Source organism: Garra rufa, chromosome 2, assembly GCF_049309525.1.
Source record: "Garra rufa chromosome 2, GarRuf1.0, whole genome shotgun sequence".
Lineage (NCBI taxonomy): Eukaryota > Metazoa > Chordata > Actinopteri > Cypriniformes > Cyprinidae > Garra > Garra rufa.
In genome coordinates this window covers 42,955,360-42,967,662 of record NC_133362.1, presented here as the reverse complement: position 1 = coordinate 42,967,662, position 12,303 = coordinate 42,955,360, and the positions used below count along the sequence as shown (strand labels likewise).

Below are 12,303 nucleotides of genomic sequence, written 5' to 3'. Positions count from 1 at the left end.
CATTTTTAAGATTTCAAAGGTGATTCCAGGCCCGGATCTACGGGGGTGATAGAAGGTGCTAAGCACCCTCATAAGAAAATCAATAGCACCCTCAGTTAAAGCTGTAATAATGGCATTTAATTGCAGATATAGCTAACTATTCAGTGTGTTATGATTTGCGCTCAGGAGATCGGTTTCTGTTTCAACGTGTTTTTACGGCGTTGAGCAGTGTAGCCAATCATCCACATATCTGTTAATTTCGTTTAAATTAGAATCCACTCACCACTCAAATCGCCTGAGTTTTTGTTGAGGTATTGTGTTTAGCACGAATCATCTCATTATTACATCGTAGACTCAAACTTCACTGATTACAACGTATCTCTGTGAGATTGCGATGAACTAAGATGAGTGACACCCTTAACATTATACTATAACAACCTGTGCTTGTTACTGTCCCCCGCAGCTGCGTACTGCAGTGTGAACGATCCACCCAAGAATGGAGGAGTCATCAATAGGGCGAGAGATCGGCCAGGCAGCAGGCTCCAGTATTACTGCAATGCTGGCTACAGGCTCGTGGGTCACAGAAATGCTACATGCAGACTCCATCCTAATGGGCTTTACCAGTGGGACAATCCGGCCCCACTGTGCCAAGGTAACTCACACTCCGCAGTGATATTCTCTGGCTCATTCTCCTCATTTAAATGTCTGGGAATTGCCTTGAAAAGGCAACCTGCCTCCTTGCATCTGAAAAAAATGTGTCATTCTGCATGGCGCTCAAAAGCACCTCCCCACGCCTTGACAAGAAGCCGCTTTTATTCCATTAAACACTTCCGTCGAGGACTGTGCAATGAGATCACGAGTGTCCTTTGTCCCAATGTCATAATGGGCGACTCTTCAGTCACGCTAAGACTAAGACAGAAATGTAATTGAATGTGTTTGATGTGTCGCGGATTCTCTTAATTTCATTGTTCATGCTTCCTTCTCTGCTCCTTCCTCTTTTATTGAGGTGCTAATTTTATCCTTCAGCCTACGTGGCGTTTTGTCCGCCCTTTCTCCTTTCGCACTCCGAGCCCTCGTGTCTTCTGTTCCAGAGCATTGTCAAAGAAAATGGTCTCTTCTGGAGGTTTGCTGTGCGTTCATTAGCAAGACGAGTCATCCATCAGACGTGCACTTGCATAAAAATAGTGAGCGAATGAACTGTATGTAGGCCTAATTGTTTCAGCTTTTATTTGTGCAAGATAAAGGCAGGTTAAGAGATGAGGTTGAGATGATTATATAATGCTTAAGTATGAATAATGTAGAAATAATGAGTCTAAAACTTTTAAAAGAGTAGTCATTTTTTTTTTTCTTTTCATTTTTTTCTTCTAACAAACATTTTTTTTTTAAATGTTGACCACCTCAGGAGGTCAAACTAAAAATGTATCTTTTTCTTTTTTTATAATTTGAGTCTGGGTATGGTTTAAACTCTGGTTTGTGTTATTTTATTGTTTTCTGAAAATAGACATTAACCTTTATTAATAAAAAAATAAATAGGTTGAGAGGTTACAGGTTGGTCATTTAGTTTAAACTAACATTTCACTCAATAGGGGCTAGTTAATGTTGGTTTGTTAGTTTGGAATCAGTTGTTAGTTTTTAGCTATTGAGAAACTTGTTTCCAGTTAAAATATCTAAAAAAAAATCTTAAATCAAGAAGAATTGTCTAGATTAGTAAAAAAAAAAAAAAGTCTTGTTTTCAGAAAAAAAAAATAGTCAAAATTAGGTGAGCTTTTGCTTAGAACAACCAAAATAATCTGCCAATGGGGTAAGCAAGACAAGACAATAATTTTTACTCATCTAGAAAATCCTTCTTGATTTAAGAATTTTTAGATATTTTGGATGGAAACAAGACAAAAAAATCTAAGAGTTTTTTGCAGTGTAAGAAAGAGTCCAAGCTCAAGTAACAATTTTTAGAAATGCGTAGTTTTTAATTCAATTTATTTTATTCAAAACTGTATAGGGAATGGAGAGTTGATAGAGATAGACAGGCCATGCAATCAGGACATAAAAAATTCATCTCTGTTAGCACACAGCTCTCATGCTGTATGTCGTGAGCAGGTGCACTATCCAGTCTGCCACGGCTCACAGCATTCTGCTGAATGAAGAGCTTCGTCTGACTGCTGCTCAAAAATGGTGCCCAGGGCCGCACTTAAATTCTCACCTTTTAAGGACGTTCCACAGAAGGTGCCAGCTAAAGTTTCTATTCTTTCAACAAGCAAAGATTTTACTCAAGGAATCTCTTTACTCTTAATCACACAAAGGTAAAAGACACCATTGCAAAGACTGAGGGGTTACAGCACTAATATCCTTTTACCACTGCACACAGCTCAGAATAGCCCTGGCTAGGTCTCATTTGTATTGAAGGACATCTAGAATGGGTGCTAATTAAGGCCAATAATTTCTTTAAGTGTTGGGAGCGATCCATGCAGTCTGTCAGCAGGTCAGTCTGAGGTAGAGAAGGTCTCAGGGCCTGGTTTTTATTCAGGTTGTGATCATTTAAACAAGGAAGAGCTTTAATTGGTCCCATTGCTTTCCTGTGTGTGCCTGCAGTTTTTTAGAGACCACCCTCATTTTTTCTTGTTTAAAAGAACCAATTTCATATATGAATGGTTAAATGTAATAGAGGTCTGCTACCTGACCTGAGACCAAGGGGACCTGACAAAACCAATGGGTTTTAAGCCAGGTTCAAGTTCAAAGTCATAGTTAATGTTAGTTAATGCATTTATTAACAACGAGCAATACATTTAAAATAATATAAATTGTAGATAAAACTTTGTTACATTGTTAGCTTAAGTCCATTAAATATGTTTGATGTTAATGAATTTTATAATATGTCAGTTAATGGTAAAATTAATGGTGCTATTAGTAAATTCTTTAAAGGTATTGTTCATTGTTAGTTGATGTTAAACAGTGTAGTTAACTGGTGTTAAATGAAACCTTACTGTAAAGTGATTTTCAGCATATTGCATCCGATTTCTATCAGGTTATTTATAGATAGATAGATAGATAGATAGATATATGATAGATTACGTTTAGAAGCTTAAGTTAGAATTCAGACATTTGTTATTTGGACATAATAATAATAATAATAATAATAATAATAATAATAATAATAATAATAAGGTTGTATTTCTGTGGACATTTTCTATCACTGTGCATAGAGTCTACACTAAAAAAATATTTTTTGTGGTGAAGTAAATAAATCTAATTTCTACATTGAATAATTGAGTTCAGACAAGAATAAAAAAAGAGTAAATTCAATATGAGTACTCTGTGTAAGAATTATCCTTCAGCCTATGTGGCGTTAAAAATTTGAACGTACATATTTTACTTGGAATTGTTTGTTATTTTTACAAAGATTGTTTAAGTAAATATCAAAGTAATGATCCCATTTTTCCCATCATGCACTTGGGCATGAATAATTAATAAGGTTACATGTTTTGCTGTTTTCGAGATGTATTTACACTGTTTTATGGTTGTTTTTGTTGTTAGGTTAAGTAACTTGCTGTTTTGTAACATCCAGAGTTAATCTTCTACTGAAAATGACCCAGTCATGCTCAAAAACTATTCAATGATTGTTACTGTCATTGTGTATCATGTGCCAAGTATTGAGGTCTCTGTGTTAATTTGGTTAGTAACTACATTGAGTCAACATATAACCTTAAAAACAATAAGGAGCCATCTACTTGCTTATGTACGTGTTTATAAATAAACCACATGCTTTAATGGCATCAGTGCTATGATGTTTGAGTAAAGTTTACAAACCTGAGTGAATTGTACTAGAGGACTGCAGAATAAACTTAAAATAATTAAGTAGAAATTACTCATCAAACTCTAACTGCATGTTAAATTTACTTATTTCCTTGCTAATTTTACTTAAATTAGTTAAGTAGATTTTACTTAATTCCATACATAAACTTTACTTAAAAAATGTGCATGCAAAAACTTGCCATTTATTTAGTTTTTTCAATGTAACAAAAGCATCGTTCACATAATGGAGAGTAAAGTAAAATTCATCCAGTATGTGAAAGGTTGATAGTGCCTTGTAAATTCAAAATAAATAATTAAAACAGTTAAATATATTTATTTTTACTTTTAAATCTGTCTTTTTTCATTATTATTGTTGTTATTCTAAAATGATGTCATCATAGTTCGTAAATTCACACTTACACATAAATAAACAACGAGAAAGCGCAAAAAAATAAAAAAAATAAAAATCACAACATATCGTACTTTAAAAGTAAAAATAATGTAAATCAATGGGAGTGGTATATCCAGCCCATCTTGACCTGTTCAAATTTTTTTACTTTCAGTTTTGAAGAAAATATTTTTGTTCAGACTTCCTGTGTTTAGAATGAGGAGTGGTATGATACCATTGCAGCTCATGTATCGCTTGTTCTAGAAGTCAAGGCAGTAGGTGTTTGAATAGAATGAGTATTCTATATATAGATGCATTGTATTGCATGTATCCACATGTAACGTTGTTTGTGTCTGAATGGCAGCTGTGTCTTGCGGAGTGCCAGAGTCTCCTGCTAATGGGTCGTTCCATGGCTTCCAATACACAGTGGGCAGTAAGGTGCAGTACCAATGCGAGGAGGGCTATAAGCCTGACGCGAGCAGCCTGCTCACCACCGTCTGCCTGGAGGATGGCACCTGGAGCAACGTGGCACATCCTACCCGCTGTTTACGTGAGCAAATCAAGCCCTCTGTTTCTATGCCAACAGCATGTTAAAATCTACCGCCTCATTGAACCTCCGCAGTCAGCCGCTTTCTCGCTCGGTTCCCCCTCTGAGAGTAATGTAGGGCAGGTAATTGGCAAAATTAACAATAATGACTTGATTTTTTTGTGGTTTGGCAACTCAAACAAGACAAATGGTATGATGTGGCATGTCCCCCCTCTGACCTGAATTACCATTAGCCTACAAAGCCGTCTAAAGAGCCCACAGCCAAATAACCGTGTATTATGCATTCAGAGGTCACAGCGAAAAAGACGCCTATTACAGCCGATGTTGCTACAGATAATATCATTTAATATTATGATATTCCTCATCATCGACAGAAAAGGAGATAGGATGAGGCTTCTGCCCTGCTCCGCAACACTGTGTCAAGGTGTTCTTTCATTCTAGAGCTTTCAGATGATAGTGTGACACATCCGCAGTGTCTGAAACTAGCTGTATGCTACAGCACTCGAGATGTTTGTAATTATCTAAACAAGTGCGAGCTGAGGAACATAAAACCTTTGTCATGTATAACATGGAGAGGGAACATTATGTGAGAGATATAAAGGCAGGGGGAGGGAAAGATATTTTGGTCTACTTATGATCTTCTTTAGTATACCTGACCTAGCTTGCAAGGCTTTTTTTTTATCAAAGTTTGATGCGCCCGCACCAAATTGCGCTTCTTTTGAATCCGAGCTATGCACTGTGCTGTTCAATCAAAGGACCATCTGTTCTATGCTGGCTCCAATATTGTTACTCTGAAACCTTATGTTTCCACTTCAGTTTTCAACCACCTTTATATAAACACACAAGACAAATCAACCATATTTTCCAGTCTTAAATGTGCTAACGAAATGAAATGAAAGCCAAGCCATTCATATGTTGACTTAGAAAGAGTGAAAACTCAAAACATTCCTCTCTTTGTTTGTGTCCAAGATTGTCAACCAATGGTGTGAGTTTGAGGCAGGACTAACTGTTTATAGAACAATGGCAAATGAGAAATGTGTTATTTGACAGAAAATTCCCAAACACCTCATATGACACAGTGGAAATTTTGGACAAAGCTTACAGGATGTTTGGTAAAACTTTTTAATAACTGCACACTATAAACCACTAGTTAAGCATAAATGCAGCTATAAATGATTTGTTCTTGATTTTTAAGCACATCTATAATGTGTTTAATATATTTTTTATACTTTATTAACGATTAATTAATAATTTCTAAATCAAACATTACATTATTTACAAACCAGTCATCAGTGGTTCATAATATAATTTTAAAAAGTGTAAGTAAATGATTAATTAACTATTTAAATGTACATTAATACATATTATTTAGAAATATAGTAAATAGCTTGTTAATAAATGCTTTATTAACTCATATTCCTAGTGTAATTCATGATTAATTCAGGTAGTTATAAAACATTTAGTTGTCATTGAACTGTTTTTGGGAGCTATCATCTAAAGTGAAGACTCTTTATACCTCGTAAAGCAGCAAAAATGAATATACGTCAACAAAATAAACAACAAAACTATGAAAACAAAGAAAAATGAAGAAAATAAGCCAAATATTTTGGTGTAGTAAGAAGGTTGTCTTGTTTCAGTATTTTCCAGTAAAAATTCTGTGCAAACAGTGAGTCACAAAGAAGTTACTTTTTAATAAATTCTACATTTCAAACTGAAGACTCACAATTAGCTGAAATAGAAAGTCAAATATATTCAACAAATGATCAGATTGCGGAGACTTAGATTCATGTTACTGCTAAGTTATGTTTTCTGGAGGTTTACAGGAAATGTCATTTTTCTATGATATTGCAGAGGCTTATTTTTCATTTTATAACAAGTGTACAGTTGCATAGTTTTTTTAGAAGTCAGCTGAGCCTTTAAAACTCCTTTGTAAAAGTTTTACGAGGCATAAATAGTCTTCACTTTAGATAAGCTCACAAAAATAGATAACTGACAACTACTAAATGCTTTATAACTACCTGAATTAATAATGAATTACAGTAAGAATACATATATATATATATTCAAATAGCTAGAGACATGAGATTATGTACTTTTTAATTAAACATTGCCTACTGATTAACAGATCATTATTTCACCTAAATTGAAAATATTACAAATATACTTTCAATTCGTATGATCATGCTTTTTTTTTTTTTAATTCCAAAAATGATGTTATGCAGTGATTAACAGATTTTGGTAATGCACAATACTTTTGCTGCTATTGAGCATTATTATATAATCATTGTATATCCTCTGTTAAAATCATTTGCAGATTTTTAAAAAGCACTCATGCTCATGGATTGAAAGTTTAATGACATTCGTAAGCGTGGACTAATGATCCGTTAAGTATTATATAATCTTTGTTAATGATTTATTAATGAAGCTTTTGCTCATTGTAAACCATTTGTCAAAAAATGAAAGATGTTTAAAAAGTGCATGATCATAGAATTGAAAGTTTATATTTTAATTTACATTCAATAATGATCTGTTAATCAGTAGGTAACTGATGACTAACACTTTCTATTAATATGTTGTATCATCTCATGAGTATTCATAAGAACAGTTTTAATGTATAATAATTTTTTACTTATTCGTGGTTATAGCTTTTAAGAGCATGATTACCTCCTCATAGTTATAATGCATTATAAGTCTCATATCTTGCCATGTTACTCATGTCATCTTACTCACTTCTGTACTTACCATAAGATCAGGTGTCAGATCAGATGAATGTGTAATATGACACATTTGTATGATCAGTTTCATTATTTTGATGGTACCCTTTAGACAGCTTTTGATAAGTAACTGTGCAACTGCATGTCAGCTAGCAGTAATTATTATTAATATTATGCTAAATATATGCTATTTTGATGGTTCCCCAAAAGACAAACTGATAAGTGACTTTGCAAGTATGTGAACCTTCTACCTAGCCTAACCTTAACCTGACTCTGAACCTAACTCTACTATTACTCTAAGGAGTGTTAGTTGACATGTAGTTAGAAAGTTGCTTACAGTCAATAGACTAAGGGGACCATCAAAATAAAATGTAATATAATGTAAAAAAATAAATGTAATATGATATAGTTCATTATAAATTAAGTAGATTTAATATGGCGACCACTGTGTGTCATAAATAATCATAATATTAAAAGTTATAACCTCAAATACTGAAGTATTATAATGTATTATAATTGTTGTTATGATTATTCATGAGATGATATAACATTATGCATTTATTTGAATGCCTTAGAAATACCCTTATAATGTATTATAAATAGGGGCTTCATAGAAAGCGTTACCATAATGACTAATGAACTGTTAAGCATTATGTAATATTTGTAAACGATTTATTAATGAAAGTTATTATAAAGTGTTACCTGACATTTTAGTGCAGTGTAATTCAAGAATGTAAAGCAGCCTTTGAGAAACATATTCAGTCAAGTGTGTCCTAACTTTTCACTGGTATTGTATATCTATCCCATAATTCCTGTAAGCTCTAGTTATTCCAGTTCTAGGACCCACAAGGTCATGGTTTTCCATTAATGCGTTCTTTGCTATGTGTCCTGCAGCGGTTCAGTGCCCTAACATTGAGAGCATGCTCTCAGAACACATGGTGTGGCGTCTCATCTCAGGCTCGCTGAATGAGTTCGGTGCACGAATAATGCTAAGCTGCTCCCCCGGCTACTACCTGGTGGGCAGGAGGACCATCAAATGCTTAGCTAATGCAACATGGGAAGGGCTGGAGGAGAAGTCCACCTGCAAGAGTAAGAATGCTTTTACACAAACACAATGACACGCACATACTTTTTTGTCTATTTTGGAGCTTGGCTGTATAAATAATCATCCACTTTCATTGTATGGAAGAAAGAAGCTCTGTCTATCATCTTTCGTGTTTCACAGAAGAAAGAAAATCACATGAAAGTGCATAATTGATCATAACATTTCCATTTTGGGCTGAACTATTCCTTTAAGAAGACCCCACAAAAAAACACAATTGAATTCCAAATTCCGCTCTTGGGATTTCACGAAAAGATCACTGTGTTAATTACCAAACAGCGTCCATTGTGAGCTAATGAAACAAATTCATTAGGGTAGCTAATATGTCTGAAATCTGGCCGCTCTCTATACCACATCTCGTTTATTTCTCTACTGATCCAAGCGTAATCCTCTGGATTTAGCATGCACGCATAAGACGCCATCCACTGCTTAGTCAGTTCTGATCGTGGCCCGGTTTCCACTGCGGGGACAGGCTGAGTAAACAGTATCACGGTGATTAAGTCTTCGGTGAAAAATGCTTTAACTAATTCGAGGTCAGAGAGCAAATGTAAATATTCTAATCAGAGGCAGCTTAATTTTTAATGTGTTTACGCACCATGATGAGTAAGTTGTTAATGAAAAGAACAGATGCAAACAGCTGGAGCTTAAACTGTAATTGGACTTCTTAAAATATCATAAAACAAATGTGTGTTGATTGTATGACTAGTGCATGCACTACAAGGCATTAATGTTGTTTGTTAAGGTAAGCATATACTATTGCTCATACTCTGGGTTATGGATTTGGAACAAATTCCTTACCCCAAGTATGAAATCTTGTGTATTTAATCCTGTATTGTTAGCTCAACGGACATGAATACAATCTCAAATTGTCCTTATTGTTGAAGAAAGAGATTATCTGACCAGAAGATATGATTTTCACCTGTTAGACTGAATCAGAAATATTTTTATGCCAGAATATCACAGAGACTGTTTTGATCATAAACTGTACAGAACCCCTAAGCATCTAAATGTGTAAAAATGTTAATAATAAACAATCTAGTTTATTATTATGAATACCAAAAATAGCTTTAAATAGCTTTTATTTTTTTTACAGTAGTTTGATTTCTAAATCATATTTATTATTCATTATGGTCTGATATTAGATGAGAGACTGCATGGTATATTTATACTGCTAAAAATAAGCTAACAAGAACTGCAAGTGAGCTGCTAAATAAAAATGAATCAATAAATAGTTAATTTAAAATGTTGGAAAGTTTCGTAAATATATCAATGTACATTTAACATTTAAAATATTTATTTTGATCAATAAAATAAAATGTACATGCTATTTGACAAATCATATCAGTTGTGTCCTAAGTAGCAGTAAAATGTTTGGGATGACTTTCTTAAAACAAGAATTGCATGTATGTATGTATGTATGTATTTATGCGTTATGTATATATATTTTTTTATTATTTCCATGCTTTAATTTGTGTGTGAGGGTGTGTGTGTGTGTGTGTGTGTGTGTGTGTGTGTGTGTGTGTGTGTGTGTGTGTGTGTGTGTGTGTGTGTGTGTGTGTGTGTGTGTGTGTGTGTGTGCGTGCGTGCGTGTGTGTGTTTTGTTTGTTTGTTTGTTTTTTTGTTGTTCTAGAAACAGTAGTGCTAAAGAATAAATGTGTCCAAACTTAGACTGGTAGTTTACTTCTATTACCCTTTGACTTGTCCACTAATATATAACACATCTGTGTTGCTCTTAGCCATGCCCTCTTAGCTGGTAGCACTGTGAATAAGAATGGCATATTGTGTCCGTCATCATCAATATGAACTTTTTTTTTTTTTTTAGCTAAAATTACCATATGTATTCAAGATTGCATTGGTTATTTCCTCCAGTCATTTCCTGTGGGGAGCTTCCGTCCCCTCCTAATGGCAAGAAGATGGGCACCCTGACTACCTATGGCGCCACAGCTATCTTCATGTGTAACACAGGGTACACTTTAGTGGGCTCGCACGTGAGGGAATGTCAGGCTAACGGTCTCTGGAGTGGAGATGAGACCAAATGTCTGGGTAAGTAGCATCTTTCAGCAGGGCTTCTGTGATTGGATGTTATTTTTACTGAGCCATTCATGTGTGGAGAAAAGCAAATCTGTTTATTGGATGTTTTCCTACTCTATTATATTATGCTTGTATAGTTCTAGTTATTGTATAGCACTAAGAACAATATGATTTTCCTAAGTAGGACATGTTCCTGGATAAACATCCTTTGTTAGTCCCAGAACAATATTCCTATCAGACATCCACAGCCCTAACCCTAAATTGACATAGTCTTGTGTTACCAAAAATAATTTTTACTTCTGTAGTGCTAGATAATATTGGAAATAGGGAGAATCATTGAACAAGCAGTGAGAGCAGCTAAACTAAGATATGTCACGGTCTGACGATCAGCACTGACCCTTAGACACATCACCTGCTGCTTGACCAAACAGCACGGAGGGCATTTCATCAAAATGTCAAGCAGTGACTGCTGGAGTGCTCTCTGAAAGTAGTGCTGATGTGCCTGTGCTTCATGCGCCATAAAAGGCGTAGTTTAAATGTGTGTGTATGTAGTAACAGGATTTTATTTTCATGTGATGTTTGTTGATTCTGACCACTTTATATGTTTTTCAGCTGGTCACTGTGATTCTCCGGATCCAATTGTTAACGGCCACATCAGTGGTGATGGATCTAGTTATAGGGACACAGTCGTTTATCAGTGCAACCTGGGCTTTCGGCTTATAGGGACGTCAGTTCGTATCTGCCAACAAGACCACAGATGGTCAGGCCAAGCACCTGTGTGTGTTCGTAAGTGTTTTATTTTATTTTGTTTTAATCCATTTTGAATAGCTCTGTCAAATCATTTAAATATTTAGTTATATTAATTAGTTATATCTTTTATATAATAAATGTTGTCAAATTAATTTATATAGCCCTTTTCACTTTATGCATTGTTTCAAAGCAGTGTTAATGTTTTAATATATCAGTGGCCAATAATACATTTTACATTAATGTTTTGTTTTTTCTTAACAATATAACAGTTAAACATTATAATATATATGAGCAATATCACACTCGTAGACGTGTTGAATCACAGCAGGGCCAATATACAGCCATGTCTCATGTCTACGAGTGTGATATTGCACTTATACAACAGTTTGATGGCACAAGTGTGTAAATACATAAACAAAGTAACAATGGAGTGTCTTTAAAAGCCCTCTTTTGTGCAGAACTACTTCCTTCCGCTACAAACTTTAGAACCAGTAACAAACGAAAGTTGAGTTGCTTCATTACAAGCGTATTGTATTACTGTAGTAAAAGCAGCGTATTATGTGTAGTAGAGTATTATGAGAGAGATCTGATACAGCATTCATTCTTCAGATCATCAATCCCATATTCACGATAAAACATTAGTTTGGATGGTCTTTCAAAACGTCATCTTTGTTGTAACGGTAATATCCTTTTATCGGTTAAGGGTGATTTCTGATGACAGTGCTAATCTAAATCTTAAAATAACTAAAAAATAACTACAAATAAATGTATAGCGTTAACTTTCCAGTCTCATGTCACCATCTAATGGCCGAACAATGTAACTAAAACCAAGTTGCTAGGCAATTCAGTCAAAAGTACAAATGCAGCGCTCTGATATACAGCATTGAATTCACATAAACATCAAACTTTGTCACAACAATCTTCTCTGGAATGAATAATACATTTTTGAGACCAAAGAGTACCATTAGATTTACCCAAAACAAATTATATTTAATGTGTAACCACT

General features: G+C 34.6%; 1 protein-coding gene across 1 annotated transcript in view; it reads left to right on the top strand.

The window, feature by feature from the left end:
* Positions 1 to 12,303, top strand: part of csmd1a (CUB and Sushi multiple domains 1a) — a 406,871-nt gene that overhangs the window by 358,440 nt on the left and 36,128 nt on the right. The window contains 6 exon segments of the mRNA XM_073834675.1: positions 443 to 631; positions 4,518 to 4,703; positions 8,309 to 8,503; positions 10,386 to 10,559; positions 11,160 to 11,379; positions 12,085 to 12,111. Of these exon segments, the coding sequence (XP_073690776.1) occupies positions 443 to 631; positions 4,518 to 4,703; positions 8,309 to 8,503; positions 10,386 to 10,559; positions 11,160 to 11,379; positions 12,085 to 12,111 (991 nt within the window).